At 39.2% G+C, this 18552-nt stretch overlaps 2 protein-coding genes and 1 non-coding gene across 3 annotated transcripts; 2 read left to right on the forward strand and 1 right to left on the reverse strand.

The window, feature by feature from the left end:
• Positions 1–446: 446 nt before the first annotated feature.
• On the reverse strand, positions 447–518 carry trnac-gca (transfer RNA cysteine (anticodon GCA)). Its single transcript has one exon. It is a non-coding gene; the product is annotated as a tRNA-Cys (tRNA).
• A 199-nt stretch (positions 519–717) lies between these two features.
• mpst (mercaptopyruvate sulfurtransferase) lies at positions 718–2711 on the forward strand. Its single transcript, XM_026208998.1, has 2 exons — positions 718–1334; positions 1898–2711. The coding sequence occupies exons 1-2, from the start codon at positions 746–748 to the stop codon at positions 2197–2199; spliced, it is 891 nt and encodes a 296-aa protein (XP_026064783.1). The 5' UTR covers positions 718–745; the 3' UTR covers positions 2200–2711.
• Positions 2712–5717: 3006 nt separating this feature from the next.
• On the forward strand, positions 5718–10832 carry LOC113047660 (SUMO-conjugating enzyme UBC9). The gene is made up of 7 exons (XM_026209008.1): positions 5718–6102; positions 6314–6395; positions 6527–6610; positions 8144–8216; positions 8410–8519; positions 9909–9988; positions 10278–10832. Exons 2-7 carry the CDS (start codon positions 6330–6332, stop codon positions 10339–10341), a joined length of 477 nt encoding a protein of 158 aa, XP_026064793.1. The 5' UTR covers positions 5718–6102; positions 6314–6329; the 3' UTR covers positions 10342–10832.
• The last annotated feature ends 7720 nt before the right edge of the window (positions 10833–18552 follow it).

Consider the following 18552-nt stretch of genomic DNA (forward strand, 5'->3'; position numbering starts at 1 on the left):
CTTCTATTCAATTATTTCCATCATTGATTATATTTATATGTATTTCTCATGCATTTTCATACTGTTTAGAAAAGAAGGCTATTTATGTTTGAAATGGACTAAACGGTCACATTCAATCATGTATCTGTCATAAAACCCTTACAAACCTGCCCCATAAATCTATGCCTATGCAATCATATGTATCACACGTGCTTCTTTACTGAATAGCATTGTAATCTGTAAGGCAGGGGTGTCAAACTCAATTCCTGGAGGGCTGGAGCCCAGAGTTTAGATTCAACCCTAATTAAACACACCTGATACAACTAATCAAGTACTTCAGGCTTATTTGCAAACTACACGGTGTGTTGGAGCAGGCTTGAAACAAAAGATAACATAAATACTGTTCCAAATCCACTAAAATCATAATTTTATATGATCTACTCTAAAAGGTAAACATGAGAAAAAGAAGGGGGCACCCGGATTTGAACCGGGGACCTCTTGATCTGCAGTCAAATGCTCTACCACTGAGCTATACCCCCATACGCTTCTAGATTTCATGTCTCCACAATATATCCCCGTATGTCGCACCTAAATTGTGGTCAAAACTGACTGTAAGACTTATTATAAATAAGCAAGAAACTAATTATTGATTTTTTCCCTTTTCCATCACACAAAATATAACTTTGATGTAATATGTGAGATCTGATTCATTGCTGGCTATTTGCAACAATAAGTTAACGTCACGGAAGAGGCGCGTGAGAGAAACATGGCTGCTCAAGCTCGAGCTCTCGTAGCGGCGCGATGGCTCGCGGACGCTGTCAAAAACAACCGAGTAGGACCAAATCTGCGGATATTAGATGCATCTTGGTATCTACCAAAAATGAAACGCAATCCCAGGGCCGAGTTTGAAAAAACGCACATTCCCGGAGCCTCGTTTTTCGACATCGACGAGTGTTGTGACAAAAGCTCCGAGTTTGATCACATGCTGCCTACGGGGGGCGAGTTCGCACACTACGTGGGTAATCTGGGAATAGGGAACAACACTCATGTCGTCGTTTACGATGCCAGCGACTTCGGCTCGTTCTCTGCTCCACGGGTGTGGTGGATGTTTAGGGTGTTCGGGCACACTTCGGTGTCGGTTCTGGACGGCGGGCTCAAGAACTGGTTAACGGGAGGTCACCCTGTTACCGAACAATATAGTAAACCAGCATGCGCTGAGTTCAGGGAGTCCTTTAACAAGTCTTGGGTCAAAACTTATGAAGACATTTTGAACAATATTAAAACCAAAGAATTCCAAGTGGTCGACGCCAGAGCCAATGGAAGATTTCGTGGGGTTGAACCAGAGCCAAGGGAGAGTGCGTATTATTACTCAATTTCTCTGTAAAACAGGGTAGCATTTACTACTTAAGTTATGATATATCAGGTCTGCAAATGTATCCATGCATGTTACCCCTCTTACTTTTTTGCAAAGACTTAGCAGTTTGCGCAAATTTTGTCCATACAGTACCTGATAGCCTTTTAATTATCTGCAGTAATACAGTACGAGTACACACAAGCAACACGTAGACAAAATGACAAATTAATAACTGCTTTTTATATCTATAACATTTTTATTTATTAGTTTGACTTATTTTAGAATCACAAAAATGAAAAATTTTGCTAAAATAAGATTTTATTATTTTTTTAATTATTCTTTTTTTCAGTTAATGTCACACAGTGCCATACTTCATACATATTTTTGTTTAATTAGTATACTTGCATTTTGTGTTGAAATTCACACAGACATCTAAGTTATTTGTGAGGTACTTTTATAGAATATATAAGACAAGGTAAAACAACCAAAGATTTATGTACCAATATAAGAGAAATGTTATTTACCAAAAGGACAATTGGCTTATACAGTATCTCTCTATCTTAGACACCGAGCCTGGTCATATTCCTGGATCGATCAACATGCCCTTCCCCAGCTTCCTGGACTCGACTTCAGGTCTAGAGCGTCCTGTGGAGGAACTCAAGAAGCTCTTCCAGCAGGCCGGAGTTGACACGCAGAAGCCCTTCTGGGTCACCTGTGGCTCAGGTGTGACGGCCTGTCACATCGCCCTCGCTGCTCACCTGTGCGGTCACCCGGGGGTCTCTCTGTATGATGGTGCGTGGGCCGAGTGGTTCACCAGAGCTGCACCTGAACACGTGATCTCTGAGGGAAAAGGAAAACAGCCATGAGACCATTTCACAGGAATAAAGACTTCACTAGAGTTTTAATCGAGGCCTCATTTGTATCAGAAATTATTGAGTGAAAAAACTATTAAGTGCTGCACTATTCTACTACTGTTGCATATGCATTAAAGCCCCTGTTCTGGTTGAAATAACAGTTATATAAATCTAGGAAGAGAGTTAAAAGAAGGCATAAGCAGACAATTATGCTTTAGCAATTCATAAATCAGATGTCAAGAATACAGAAGAAAACAATTCTTCAGAGTAAGTTTCTAGAATGTAATTATATATGATGTTAAAATGATATCTTCATATAAATATAAGTGAATTATTTAGCACCACAGCCTTAATGAAGGAAATATTAGTAATCAATAATGCCACATCTAATTTTTAGGCAATAGAAATGTGATCTTTACTATTTTAAGTTTTAAAAACAAACTAAAATGAGTGACTTAACTCGGTTGTTCCTGTTTTTACATTTCAGAGTTTATCTAATAAAGACAATGTACTGTAAACACAAACAGCTCCTGTCTTGTGTCCAAGTGTTTATAACCATAAAAAATATATTTTTAATTTATATATTTTCAAAACTTCAGTTCACTCTACACCTGAGGGGCACTGTTAAATTGTCAACTTACACATATATGTGCATGTGTATTGAAAAAATGATTGCTATACAATAGGAAGAGACACACAATTATCAGATATTTGGGGAATGATTAAAAGAATATCTGGAATAAAAAGAAAATATGAAATACCAGTAAATCAAAATGGGAAAATGGCAATTAGTGATATGAGCAAAAAGCTGAGATGTCGGCGCAGGTGCTAGTAAAGATCCAAACCTCTGAAAATGTATCAAATATCAGATATTCTTGATATTTGGGTGTATAGCTTATATGTCAGTATCATAAACAAACTTAAAGAAATTAGACACAGAGGAGGCTCAGGCACTAAGAATATGTAATGGAGCATTTAAATTATCTCCAGCAGCAGCTTTACGTGTAGAAATTGGGGAGATGCCTCTTAGCATTAGAAGATTTATGCTTGCATATTGGGTTAACATACAAGGGCATAGTGAGGTTACACACAAGAGTACAAGAGTGTTGGGAGCATAATAAATCAAGCTGTAGGAGTTTTGGATAGATAGGAAATGAAGAGATATTTTAGCAAAACAATCTCTCAAATCTCAAACAATAGGTCTACAGGTTAAGTAAGTTAAGTTAAGCTGAAGCCAAGACTATAATAAAGGTACATACACAAACTCCATGGCAGGAATACTGGGATATTAATGATACAGGAAGACATTTTTATAATATTCAAAGCAAAGTCGGTGTAGGAAGAGAAATGGGTATAAATCAGAGGGAGCGACCAATCATTACTCGTCTCTGATTAGGACATACAGGGCTCAAAAATACTGCATTTAATAGGTAAACACACACATGGTTTATGTACACATTGTAAACAACCTGAAGCAGCAAAACATATCATAATAGAATGAAATTAGAATTTGAAAGATGTAAACTTAAATTTGCTTTGGAAAATATACTTGGAACAGGACTAGGGGAAAAATATGTACAGGAATAGTAGTTTTTTTTAAATGTTTGTTTGTTTTGTTCTTCAGTCCAGCAAGTGGCGGTAAAACATATATTCGTTGGTTTGCCAACCGCCAAAAACGCTAAAGAAGAAGAAGAAGAAATAGAAGAAGAAGAAGAAGAAGACCAGAAAATTTGAAAATCCCTGTATGCTGATGATGGAGCATTATGGTTTAGAGGCCGTAATGAATCTTACGTTAAATCAAAAATGCAAGAGGCAATTAAGGAAGTGGAAAAATGGATTTAGATTATCAGTGTCAAAAACACAAGTCATATGTTTTTCAAAAAGGCATAAGATCACACCAGTATCCTTAAAATTGTACAGTCAGCCTCTTGAGCAAATGAAGATTATTAGGTTTCTTGGGATGTGGTTTGATGAAAAACTGACATGGAAGATTCATTTGGAAAAAATGGTTAATAAATGTAAAAAGATTGTTAATATCCTACGCTGTTTATCAGGACAAGCATGGGGAGCAAGTAGGGCATCCTTAAAAAATATATATTGGGCACTAATGAGGTCTGTCTTTGATTATGGGTGTATAGCATATATGTCATCAGCAGAGTCTAACATCAAAGCTTTGGATGTCATGCAAACTCAGGCTCTAAGGATATGTAGTGGATCTTTTAAAACATCCCCGGTATCTTCTATGCAAGTGGAAATGGGTGAGATGCCTTTGAGGATCAGAAGGATACAACTGATGTTAGCATACTGGATTAATGTGAAGGGACAAGTTGATAGCCACCCAGCTAAAGCTATCTTAAAAGATTGCTGGGAACATGGAAAGTCCAATTACAAAAGTTTTGGGTGGATTGGCAATGCGAAAGCTGAGAATATTGGGTTACATAAATTACAGTACTGTTCAACGGTTTCAGTCCCTCCTATTCCACCATGGTTTTTCCCTATACCAGATGTAGATTTAGGCATTCATAAGGAAATAAAAAGTAAGTCAAAGGAAGTAGCAGTGAGGGATATTGTTAAATATTATCTGGATATGCATTTCCCTGAATACACATTCATATTTACAGATGGTTCTAAGGATCCAAAGACAGGACACGCTGGGTCAGCAGTATATATTCCAAAGAATGGGGTAATATGTCAGGAAAGAATAACAGATAATTTATCAGTATACACAACAGAGCTGGTTGCAATTTTGTTGGCCTTGGAATGGGTAGAGGGAAATGAGTTAAATAACTCAGTGATTATATCTGATAGTTATTCAGCTTTAGAAAGCATAAAAAATGGGAAATCTATAAGAGATGATATAATTCATAAAATTTTTATGGTTTTGCATAAGTTAAATGCAAAGGATTGGGTACCTGCACATGTTGGAGTGAAAGGGAATGAGGAGGTTGATAAACTTGCAAAACAAACACTGAAACACAATAGAATATTACAAGTTCCATATAGTATATCTGAAGCTAAAACATTCATTAAAGCATATGCAAGATCAAAATGGCAGGAGTATTGGGTGGATGAAGATAAAGGAAGGCATTTATATAATATACAACCAGAAGTGGATATAGGAAGGACAGAGTGTAGGAGTAGAAGAGAAGAAAGTATAATTACACGGTTAAGAATAGGACACACTGGGCTCAATTCTTCATTGAAGATAATAGGGAAACATCCAATATTGCAGTCATTTAGAAACTGTAGAACATATTCTATTTCAGTGCACAAAGTACAGCCAAGAAAGAAACCAGCTTTTTCAGTCTCTCAGAAGTGTCAATCAGAATAATTTTACAATGCAAGGTTTATTAGGGAAAGCATCCAGTAACATTCATCAATTTGTTTTTAAGTTTTTTAGCGACATTAGCCAGTAGTATTTAATTTTTTTTTTTTAAGATCCAACATCTCCTGATTCACACTCCAGCCCAGTCGGTGGCGGTAATGCACCGTTAAGTTGGTTTGCCAACCGCCATAAAAAACTAAAGAAGAAGAAGAGGAAGAAGAAGAAGAAGACGACGCCTATAGTTGACTCTGTTATCGCCTGATGGTCCTGCGAATAATAACAACCAAACGCTACTCTCCGTTCCACTGCCTCTATGGATGAACGTTGTTTGACTATTTCCCCGACGTTTTAGACGAGATCTGGGTGTGATTTTAAACCTCTTATACGATCAGTTGGGCAAATTCACTGCGAGTCCGAGTTGAAGATTTAAAAATCAAACCGTTGAATATCAAACGCTAGGTTGGGTCGCGAGCTATTCTCCTCTTACGCTTGGCTCTTTTTAACGTTCCCAGTTTTTATTGAATTGCTCGTTTTTCACTAAATCAGCTTGGGATTGGCTTAAAAGGATTTTTTTAAAACATTTATTAAAGGTGAGTCAAGGAAGCGACTAACGGACAGCGAGTGACATAACGTTAAAATGTTAATGAAGACATGAAATGCGTGTTGTAAATTAGCGCTGAAAACACTGTATACGGTCTTTATGTGTTGTATCTAAATACATTATACTCGTATAAGGCCTGTTGTGATGTTTTTGTCTTTACGGATGTACGGTTAGTGGTGTATGTGTTTTTCTGTCCGCAGGTGGCGCTGTTGAGTCATGTCCGGAATTGCTTTGAGTCGACTGTCACAGGAGCGCAAAGCCTGGAGGAAAGATCATCCTTTTGTAAGGGACACACAGACACATACACGCGATCAAATGATTGAGTTAGACTTGCCAACTATTCAATCAGTGTGTGATTCCTAATAAAAATGTATATAATCTGCGCTGTTGTATTTTTGGTTGTTTCTCTGTAGGGCTTTGTGGCTGTACCCACCAAAAACCCAGATGGCACTATGAATCTCATGAACTGGGAGTGTGCAATACCTGGAAAAAAGGGGGTTAGTATACTTCTAAACAATCTTACACCTTTATCTAAAGTATGTTTCAGGATAAATTGCATAGAGTTCTAAGTAATGTCTCAATCTGTAGTTTTGCAGGGTATTTTTTTATGCTTATTTGTCTTTGTATGTATATATGTGTGTGTGTGTGTGTGTTTGTGTGAGTATATGTATACCAACAGGAGGTCGGCTATTTTTATTGTGGATTTATGAAAAATCAGCCTGTAAATTAATTCATACCCCTCCAAGAAGACACAAGTAGCTCACACCAAACTTTGTCAAAATTATGCCAATATACTGGAGATGTTAAATTGTGAATGGGTTTAGGATATACACACAAATATGTGTGTGTATATATATATATATATATATATATGTGTGTGTGTGTGTGTGTGTGTAATCTTTTCACTTATTTTTATTTTATGTCTTTTTTTCTGTGTAAGTATACTTTGCTTTTTCTTTCTTTCCCTACATTATGCATTTTCTCCTGAGAACCAGAATTTTTTGTTTTTATGTCATGACATGTTGGAGCATAAGAAACAAATGGAGAGAAAAAAAGAAAAACTTTTGAAAAATATATTTTATTCTATGTCCTTTGTAGAGGAGGCCAGGACTAAGTTAAACAAAAAGATAAACAAACATTAAAAGGCATGTAAAGGCAAAAACGATGTTTTATTTTTCATTCATCAATCAGTTTTTACATTTCAGGATATTTTTAGCCAAACTGTGTACAAAGATGATTCTCAATTATGTTATGAAATAAATAACAGAATGATATTATATACTGCTGTATGGAATATGTGCATAAAATGTCCATAAATTGGTTTTCCCAGTCTATACAATGTATCTATACATTGCATCTAATTTGCATATTAAAGTGTTCTTGGGGCAAACCATAATGATAAAGAAGTGTAATTATGGGAGTAATAACTTGGCAACATTTTCATAACATTTTTCATATTTCATAGGAATATTGATCTATAATTTCTTTCTCTATTGACTTGTGTCTCTCCCAAGATGTCTGATTAACATGATGATGCTTGTCCTGGTGTCCTCTACAGAAAACACATGAAATTGATGAGTGGTTTCGTAACAGTTAGACATATTGAAAATATTTAAAACCCCATAACATTTTTATGAGATGTTTATGACGAACAACTTTTAAATTATACAGATTTAAATGATAAAACAAAACATGATCATATTTCCCTAAGGGTGTTAAATGTGATCACTCTGTCAGAATCAGTCAAGTTTAAACACTGAGTGTTTATGATCAAACCTCCAAACAGTTGATATCTCTAAAAGCCTTGAATCTGCTCCGTACAGGACACCCAGACTTAAAACTGTGGCATGTAGGGTCTCAGAGAAATAGACTAAAATATAACGACTTCCCAATCTGTGGACAAAAGGGAATCCATGGTCTCTTGGATTACTTCATAGATGCATGTCATATCATATTTAAACTGTTAAACGGATAATATTAAATGAGGTATTTTAAAATCTGTGTTTTCTGTATCCTTCTGTGTCCTGTAGACTCTTTGGGAGGGAGGCTTGTACAAACTGAGAATGCTCTTCAAGGACGATTACCCATCTTCACCACCCAAATGTGAGTTTTCTCTTCAACAAAGAAATATTGCACCCTATAGAATGCTTCTTATTGTCGTTGTCAGTAAACATCCACACACATTTCCTGTATAGTTCTTCACTAGTGTTTATAGACCACAAAACACTTGTTGTAATGCTGATTTGAAACGATATGGTTTGTGAAAATAACCCTGATTTGTTCATTTTCTTGTTAGGCAAGTTTGAGCCTCCAATCTTCCATCCAAATGTCTATCCTTCAGGTACAGTGTGTCTGTCCATACTGGAGGAAGAGAAGGACTGGAGACCAGCCATCACCATCAAACAAGTATGCAACAAAACCACACAAACAAAGCATTTATTTGATCAGAAATAATGTAAAAATCAGTCATATTGTAATATATTATTACAATTTAAAATAACACATTTTTTTTCGATTTGAATACCGTATTTTTCAGACTATAAGTCGCACCCGAGTATAAGTCACATCAGTCCAAAAATACGTCATGATGAGGAAAAAAATATATAAGTCTCACTGGACTATAAGTCGTATTTATTTAGATCCAAGAACCAAGAGAAAACATTACTGTCTACTAGTGATGCGCGGGTCGTCTCATAACCCACGGGCACCATGGGTAACCCGCGGGTCGGGTTGGGGCGGGTTAAGAAATTGGCACTTTATTGTGGGGCAGGTTGGGGCGGGTCACTAAAAACAAATTTATGTTGCATGGAATTTAGTGGTGGAAATTTTGATTCTTTCAAGAGATTCGTTGATTTTCAGTTCGTTCACCAAAATGATTCATTCACTGATTCGTTCAGTTACCATTTCTTCATATTACGCAAATACGCCAGCAGTTGTTGAAAAAGAGTGTCTTATGTGTTATGTCTTAAGTCAAGGTCTAAGTTGCAACAAATTTCTGTGATGTCCCGGATGCGCTGGGCGGGTCAAGAAATTTTACCTTATTTGCTGGGCGGGCTGGGGCAGGCCAAATAATTTCATAAAATCGGGACCCGCGGGTTGGGAAAAAACCCAGACCCGTGCATCACTACGGTCTACAGCCGTGAGTGGGCGCACTATGTTTTCAGGGGTAGACTACAGGAACACTGAGCAGCATAGAGCGCCCTCTCGTGGCTGTAGATGGTAAAGTTTTCTCTTGGTTCATTTGTCTTAGTTCATTTCTCTTGGTTCGTCAAATAATTTTGATAAGTTGCACCTGACTATAAGTCGCAGGACCAGCCAAACTATGAAAAAAAGTGTGACTTATAGTCCGGAAAATACGGTATATATTAAAATGTAAATTTGTTTCTGTAATGGTAAAGCTGAATATTCAGCATCATAACTCACATGATCCTTCAGAAATCATGCTAATATGCTGGTTTGCTGCTCTAGGAACATATAATATAACCAAAGTTAAACATTGTGCTGCCTAATATTTTTTGTGTAAATCTATATATATATATATTCGAAAAACGTAGTTCAGAAGAACAGCATTTGTTTTAAGCAGAATGTTTTTGTAACATTGTTACACTTTTTGATAATTTCAATGCGTCTTTGCTGAATAAAAGTACTAATTTCATAAACACAACTTACTGACTCCAAACCTTTTTTTAATGTGTATAGTTTAACATTATTATAGGATTATGGTAGGATCACAGTTGCTCATAATGTTAGGCATTTGAACAAACATTTCATGTCATTATGTTGTTGTGGCTGTAGATTTTGTTGGGCATCCAGGAGCTCCTTAATGAGCCCAACATTCAGGACCCAGCGCAGGCGGAGGCCTATACGATATACTGGTAAGGGTAGCCAAATACCACCTGCATGCTTTTATATATTATTTTATTATGCCCACAACGTCAGCCACTTTCCACTGTCAGGCCAGGCCTAAAACGAACCGTGCCCAGCCAATGCCCTCGCACGCTCCTCTAGCCCCACTTTGCCTGCTTTGGCCCAAGGTAAGGTTCCCAAGCCCTGGAAGTGACAGTGGAAACGCGACTGGCCCTGGCACGCACTAGCATGCCTGCTTTTGGTCCGACAGTGGAAACGTGCCTATTGATTTTCTCTCTCTCACTGATTCTCTCGCAGTCAAAACAGGATGGACTATGAAAAGCGTGTGAGGGCACAAGCTAAGAGATTCGCTCCTACATAGATCCTACAATCTAGAAAATTCTGCACGGATGTCATTCTGATACTCCAGAATCCTTCACCACTCAATAAAACCCCCAAAACTGCAGTTGTGAGTTGAAATAAAGATTTGTTCAAGTTGGCTTCAGCACAGAACTGAATGAGAATGGGTGCAAAACAATTCTAAAATGAAAGCAACCAAGACAAGTTGATGTTGGCTGCTGATCATTGACCAGTGTTTTATATAGTGATGGTAAAAGCTTGTTTTGTTTATTTTATTATTATTATTTACTTTTTTTTCTGGTGAGGAAGCGTGTTGGGGATCGGTTGCTAAGAAACAACTTTTACACAGAGCAGAGATTGTAAAGGTTTCTGTGTATATATAGAATTGATATTGAAAATTATTTACTTTTATTTACTTTTTTACTGTTTCATTACATTAAATAAAACATGTGGCCATAATATATGTAATGAGTGTATGTATAATTTGAAATAAAAAGATGGTTGGTACAAGTATTGTGGTTTGTTGTTTCTATTAATGCTAGTAACAGTTTCCTTTTTCCACCTGTATCATCTTGTTTTTTCAGGTAGTTTTAATTGTTAACAAACCATGTTTATGTGATTGTGTGATTTTTTTTTTTTTTTTAAATGATGTCATCAGGATTCGTAACCACTGACTTCTCTGTAGAAGTCAATTATTTATTAATATCGCAGGTAGAGTTTCGCCCATACCCAGCTGCCGGTGGGTAGGTACAAACCACTTCTCAACGGATTCCTGTAACACTCATGGTGTTCCTGGTCAAAAATAACCAGCCTCCAAACAATTATTTAGAAATCTCTCATTATGTTATTATCACCAAATATTGTTCAATATTTTTGTCAACTTGTTTTCTTTCATTTAGGACTGGTTTTATGTTTTCAGTGTGCATCTGATTAATGGTAGGCCTCATTTATCTGCGAGTAGGTACATAATTTTTGCAGTGAAAAAAAAAAACTTTAATATTTTTTACAGTATCAGAAAACAAAAATTATGAAAATTTGCACCGTTTATCACACTTGTGTCCTTTAATGTTTAATCAGGAAGTTTGCTTGGAAATGTTTTAAAAGAACAAAATGGCACAAAGTCACATTTGTGGTGTTCCGCAGCCATTGAAAGTGAATGGGGAAGAATGAAAATAAGAGAAACAACTAGTGTTCAGGAACATGTTGCTTATGCTCACATTTGTACATATGTGCTTGCAAACATATAGGCCTTGGACCTGTGCATGTGTGTATGCATCATACTTGCGCTACCACACACACATTCATATATACAAACTGTTACAGATATTACATGCTTTCTATTTCATCCTACCCTAAGTGGCAACCAACATCCTTTCATCAATCTGACATTCTCTCTCTCTTTCTCTCTCTCACACTTACACTCACACACACACACTCTCACTCACACAAACTTACACTTAATCACTCACTCACTCACTCAACTGTCTTGCCTTTAACCTGCACTGACTGCTTCAAAATAATCTACATTATTTTATCACCTCTTCTAGAAAAAAAAATATTCAGAGGTTTTGAGACTTTTGTGTTCTCATAAAGCTATGGAAACCTGTTTCTGCCACTGAATAAAAAAACGAAACAAGGTAATTGAGACTTTATCTCACAATTAATTTTTTCAAAGTCTGCTTAATTGTCAATTCTTCATGTACAGCACATACAGAGAATTGAAACTGTGATACTGTCAGACCCTTGGTGCATACAGAAAACACTAAAGCCCCTTTCACACTGCACATCGGACCATAGACAGTAAAAGAAATGGACACAGCGACCCCACTGGAACTCAATTGAGACAAGTGAAGCCCATTTTTAGCGTTTTTTAGCACTTCCGTTTCTGTCTCGCAGACTCAAACGAAGCTTGACGACGTCAGCAACCTGTCTGATAGATGTAAATCTTCTAGTAGCTGTGCGTGCAAACTGCCATCGTTAATCTTGCAGAGACGGCGAGCTTGAGCGGGGAGTTCTTTGTCGTGAGTGAGCAGGAGTAAGTATTCTGATTAATTATTTTGTATAGTATTTTAAAATGTAATGCCAGTACGCCATATTAAGTTAATTGCCTTCGAGCTTCTCCTCCTCTCTGTACGGTAATGCAACAGAGAGACGAGTGGTTATGACGCAATCGTTAGCCTATTTTTTACAAAAACTGTTTATACGGGGCCATAATGTAACATAGAAGGTAATGGAGCCCTTTATACATTGTCGTGTATCTTTAGAAATAAATAACGGACAAACGGACTCTTTAAACACCTCAGATGTAAAGTTATTAGCTGTCAAAGTGACGCCAAAATGAATGGGAGTCAATGGGAATGCTAACGCAAGTGAAGTTCTGCTAAAAGATGGCAGCCCCCACCCGACTTCAACTTCCGGTCGAGTTCCTTGCCCCCTGCATCGGACCCGCAATATTTCCGGAACATTGCCGGGTCGCCTTCTGTGTGAAAGCAACCACGTCCCGGGATTGATTACCGAATTGAACCTGGGTCGGGGACCTAGTAACATTGGGGGGTTCGACCCGGGACGAGCGCTGTGTGAACAAAAGCCAGATCCAATTCCGTGTCGAAGTGATGACGCGCGCTATAACGCGACTCTTTTACCACCTGTTTTGAAGGAAGATCAAAAGCTGTGTGATGGGTGGTTGGGATCACCTGTGATGCAGAGGGCTTTACGGATGAGACGGGTTCCAAAATGTCCTGGAGGGATGGGAGAGAGACACCAACGATCTTCTCAGCTGCTCTCACTATGCGTTGAAGGGTCTTCTGGCAGAATGCGTTGCAGGCACCAGGCCACACAGTGATGCAGCTCATCAGGATGCTCTCGATGGTGACTCTGTAGATGGTGAAGAAGATGGGGGCTGGGGCTCTGGCTCTTCTCAGTTTGCAGAAGAAGTAGAGACACTGCTGTGCTTTCTTGGCCAGTGCTGCTGTTTTGTCAGTCCAGGAGTGGTCCTCTGTGATGTGCACACCTAGGAACTCACTCTCTCCACAGTCGCACCGTTGATGGTCAGAGGAGCATGTTGAGTGTGTGCTCTCCTGAAGTCAACAACAATCTCTTTCATCTTCTCGTTCATAGTGAGATTGTTGTCACTGCACCACCCGGCAGGCGGCTCACCTCGCTCCTGTAGTTTATCTCATCTCTGTTGCTAATGAGACCCACCACAGTCGTGTCATCCGCAAACTTAATAAAGAGGTTGGAGTTGTGTGACGGTGTGCAGTCGTGGGTTAGCAGAGTGAAGAGGAGGGGGCACAGCACACATCCTTGGGGGGCTCCAGTGTTCAGTGTGATGGTGCTGGATGTGTTGCTGCCGAATCATACTGCATGAGGTCTTCCAGTCAGAAAGTCTAACAGCCAGTTGCACAGCGAAGTGCTGAGCTCCAGCTGGATCAGTTTGTGAATGAGCTGTTGAGGGATGATTGTGTTGAATGCTGAACTGTCTATGAACAGCATTCTGACATGTAAGTCTTTTTTCTCTAGATGTGTGATTACTGAGTGGAGGGCAGTGGCGATGGCATCATCGGTCGAGCGGTTGGACCAATATGCCAAATGGAAGGGGTCCACGGGTGGGGGGCAGACTTGATGTGGTGCATCTAGCCGTTCAAAGCACTTCATGAGGATGGGAGTAAGTGCAACAGGATGGTAGTCATTGAAGCAGTCCTCGGGCCCACTGTCACAGTGTCTGGTCTGTGTATCCCTGGGTGTCCACTAGAGGTTTCACTTCCCCATATTGTCACCCCACTTCAGGAACTGTTTTCACACTAGCCTTTATCTGGACTAATCACTGTTCATTGCATACAGCTGTTCCCACTCACATTGTTTGCACTTGTCTGTATACCCTGTTTGTTTCTGTCATTGTGATGGAGTCCTTGTCTCATGTCACCCTGTGTTTCGTGTTTCCTTTCGGATGTTCATGTTTCATGTTTTGACTGCTTACCTGGATTTTGACCTTTGCCTGGCTGGATGTATGATTTTTGGATTCCCCTAATAAGGCACCATTCTGAGCCTTCAGGAGTCTGTTTTTCTTTCCAATTGTGAGTTTATATCTTGCAATTTTTTTCACCGCAATTTTGAGTATTTATCTTGCAGTTATTTTTTCTCACAATTTTGAGTATCTGGCAATCATTTTTTTCTCACAATTGCGAGTATTTATCTTGCAATTCAGAAATTTTTCTCGCAAAAAAAGTTATAATAGTGATAAGTTGCAATTACCTTGATTTATTTTTTATTCAGAGATTTTAAATGTCAGACTGATATCCAGACTGGATATTGGTGGCCTTTTAGGGTAGGATGAAATAGAGAGCATGTAATATCCGCAATAGTTTGTATATCAAGATCTTTATGTTTTTTGATGTTCTTGATTAAACATTAAAGCACACTGTGATAAACAGTGCAATTTCTTTTGTGAAAATATTGTGAAAATTATTCATAACACTTTTTTTCACTCCAAAAATGAGGTGCCTTACTCTCAGATAAATGAGACCTATGATTAATCAGATGCAAACAGAAACACAAAACCAGTCCAAATGAAAGTTGACTTAAAGATTGAATCCAATATTTGACCCAAACATAACCAGGGGGTAAGCTATCCAAAGTCCTGATTCTGTTTGATTCATTTTGGTTTTAGGAAATTTGTCCAACCACTATTTGATATAATGAAAATATCATTGGCTGAAGTTCTTAACTTATCTTAACTAAACGTATCATTAGTGCTGCAACAACAAATCGATAAAATACATGATAATCAATAATGAAATTAGTCAACAAAGAATGGCATTATTGATCAATATGTCTGCCCAAAACTTGTGTTCAGTATTAGAAATTTTCAACAAATATATTGTACTAATTATGACATTTATGCACTTTAGAAATTCTGTTTTAATACACTACCAGTCAGAAGGTTTTGATCATTAAGGTTTTTTTATGTTTTTGAAGAAGCCTCTTCTGTTCACTGTGCCTTCTTTTATACAGCAAAAATAGCAAAATTGTGAAATATTTTATCATTTAAAATGACTAATTTCTATTTGAATACTTTGTAAAATGTAATTTATTCATATGATTCAAAGCTAATTCTCAGCATCATTACTCCAGTATTCAGTGTCACATGATCCTTCAGAAATTATTCCAATATGCTGATTTGATGCTTAAAAAAACATGTATTATTATTATGATTATTATTATTACATTATTACAAAAAAAAAATCCAGGTTGTTTGTTTTTTTGAATAAATATAAATATTTTGTAACATTACAAATGTCTTTATCATCATGATTGATTTAAAGCATCCTTGCTAAATAAAAGTAATAACCTACAAATATGTCATTTTAAGAGTACTGCTACAGTGACCAGCTGTTGTACCCCAAAAGGTACAATTTTGGCCCTTTTTTTCTCTCTGGCGTGTATGAGTGGGAGATTTCCCTGTCTGAAATTGCGTTCCAGTCCATCCCTGCTTATAAGAAAATTTGAAGATGAACACCATCAGCAAATTAGAGAAGGAATGTAATAAAATATTTAAAACTAATCCTATTTGATCTTTTTTAGAACACTGAAATGCGGTTGCTTGAGCATTATAATTAATATGGAACTCGTATCATGTTCGTTATGTGTGTATTTATGTGCATGTCAGGTGTGCAGAGTGCACAACCCACATGTTCCTCTGCTTTGTGCTCCTCACTTCTCAGATACAGGCTCAGGCTGCAGAGATCCTATAATATGATGGGCCACTATCTGCGTGCAAACATCTTCCCACTTGTGTCTTGAACATGCAGACAAACTGCATCTTTGTAGTTCTTACAGATCATTTAAGTATAGGCTTGAAGTGTCATGATTCTGCCTTCATGTCCTGACTTTTCTCTAGTCTTGAGGCAGGATCATGACAGACCCGTGTTTTGTGTACAAGCACATGGCCTTGTCTTTGGGCCATGTGCTTGTGTTGTCCCGTTCCCTTGCCCCGCCCCCCTTGTTATCCTAGTCTTGTGGTGTGATTGCCTTATCTGTGCCACCTGTTGTTTCTTAATTAGTTCCCCTATTTAGATCCCCTAGTGTGCTCTGTCTTTTGTTGGTTCATTGTACCTCATGTGTTCCATTAAGATTGTTCCACACTGTGATTGTTCCTACATGTGAGTGTTTACCTTACCGTGAGTGTTTGTTTATAGTTAGTATTTAGAGTCCTTGTTTATCTTGTCAGCCCAGTCCTGTTTAGTTATTTAGTCTTTATCTTAGTCAGTGTTTTCCCCCTCGTGGGTTTTGTTTTCCCCTTTTTGTAAATAAACCCTCTGTGTAACCTGATTCCTGTCTGCACTTGAGTTCCTCCCTTACCAAACCCTGACAGAATGAACCGACCACCAAGGAACTCAGCAGGCAGGAGGGCCTCTGAGCTTCAGCAACAGGCGGAGTTCCGGAGGCAATGCTGGACGTCATCCCCCACCGACAGGAAGGGGGTCACCCTCCCATACTTGCCCGAGGGGGAGTGGATCCTCCGCAACTATGCCCGGCTGTGGGAGAGTCTCTCCCAGGAGGAGCCGCAGAGGTCCCCCCCACCTACCCAGCTGCCAATGATCCCAGAGGGTCGTCTCCTGGCCGTCACAACACTGGGGGAACAGGCAGATCCCCCCCAGAGTCCTGAGGCGCCTTCCACAGCCATCAGTCTCCCCAGGAAGCGAGGGAGACGATTGTCGTGGGAGTCAGCTTCAGAGTCGTCGGCGTCAGAGTCTGCACTGCCTGAGGCCAAACTCCCCCCAACCCGTCTCGGTTCCAGCTGTGACCTCTGCACCGCGGCCAAGGAGGAAGAGGAAGAAGAAGGGGTCCTGTGACTCTGACTCCTCCTGCAGCAGTGAGCGCTGGCGTGCCCGAGCCGGCAGCGGTGACCCTTGAACCCGAGCCGGCAGCGGTGACCCTTGAACCCGAACCGGCGAATAAGAGAACTGTTTTCAAGTCTGCAGTCGTGAGGATGGAGGAGAGAGCCGCGGCCGACTCTGCAGCAGAAACTCTAATACAGTCTGTCTCATCTCGTAAGGAGATGCCGGTTATTATTGCCGCTAAAGCCTTGTCTGATTATTTGTCTCGTCTTGTCCAGATCCTGCAAGTCCCTACCAGTCCTGTCCTGTCCCCAGAAATCCTGAGCCCGCCGTAGTTAGCGCAGTTCCTGACCCAGTTTCAGTCTCCCCTGTTGTCGCCCCGGGTCCAGCCGTTGTCGCCCCGGGTCCAGCCGTTGTCGCCCCGGGTCCAGCCGATGTAGCCCCTCGTCCAGTCGATGTAGCCCCGTGTCCTGTGACCTCTCCTGCCAAGTCCTCTGTCAGTTGTCCTGAGACCACTCCCCACCCAGACCGGCCCGAACCCCCCGTCGTCAGCCTTCGTCCCGTCCTCCTAAGATTCCTGTTGTCTTGTTCCCTTGCCCTGCCCCCCTTGTTATCCTAGTCTTGTGGTGTGATTGCCTTATCTGTGCCACCTGTTGTTTCTTAATTAGTTCCCCTATTTAGATCCCCTAGTGTGCTCTGTCTTTTGTTGGTTCATTGTACCTCATGTGTTCCATTAAGATTGTTCCACATTGTGATTGTTCCTACATGTGAGTGTTTACCTTACCGTGAGTGTTTGTTTATAGTTAGTATTTAGAGTCCTTGTTTATCTTGTCAGCCCAGTCCTGTTTAGTTATTTAGTCTTTATCTTAGTCAGTGTTTTCCCCCTCGTGGGTTTTGTTTTCCCCTTTTTGTAAATAAACCCTCTGTGTAACCTGATTCCTGTCTGCACTTGAGTTCCTCCCTTACCAAACCCTGACATGAAGATTATATTCCCATTCTCTCATTTCCTTATAATTATGAGGAATATATATATATACAGTACAGACCAAAAGTTTGGACACACCTCATTCAAAGAGTTTTCTTTATTTTCAGGACTATGAAAATTGTAGATTCACACTGAAGGCATCAAAATTATGAATTAACACATATGGAATTATATATAGAATTATATACATAACAAAAAAGTGTGAAACAACTGAAAAGATGTCATATTGTAGGTTCTTCAAAGTAGCCACCTTTTGCTTTGATTACTGCTTTGCACACTCTTGGCATTCTCTTGATGAGCTTCAAGAGGTAGTCATCAGGTCATCTGGTGCAGCACCCCATCACTCTCCTTCTTGGTCAAATAGCCCTTGATGCCTTCAGTGTGACTCTACAATTTTCATAGTCATGAAAAT

This window comes from Carassius auratus, chromosome 3 (assembly GCF_003368295.1).
Source record: "Carassius auratus strain Wakin chromosome 3, ASM336829v1, whole genome shotgun sequence".
Lineage (NCBI taxonomy): Eukaryota > Metazoa > Chordata > Actinopteri > Cypriniformes > Cyprinidae > Carassius > Carassius auratus.

Bases quoted from the DNA above. Each gene is read 5' to 3' on its own strand.
- mpst (XM_026208998.1), top strand. From the start codon at position 746: ATGGCTGCTCAAGCTCGAGCTCTCGTAGCGGCGCGATGGCTCGCGGAC. The intron at 1,335-1,897 runs GTGCGTATTATT...TCTCTATCTTAG, and splicing joins TGAACCAGAGCCAAGGGAGA to ACACCGAGCCTGGTCATATT.
- LOC113047660 (XM_026209008.1), top strand. From the start codon at position 6,330: ATGTCCGGAATTGCTTTGAGTCGACTGTCACAGGAGCGCAAAGCCTGG. The intron at 6,396-6,526 runs GTAAGGGACACA...GTTTCTCTGTAG, and splicing joins GGAGGAAAGATCATCCTTTT to GGCTTTGTGGCTGTACCCAC. The intron at 9,989-10,277 runs GTAAGGGTAGCC...ATTCTCTCGCAG, and splicing joins GAGGCCTATACGATATACTG to TCAAAACAGGATGGACTATG.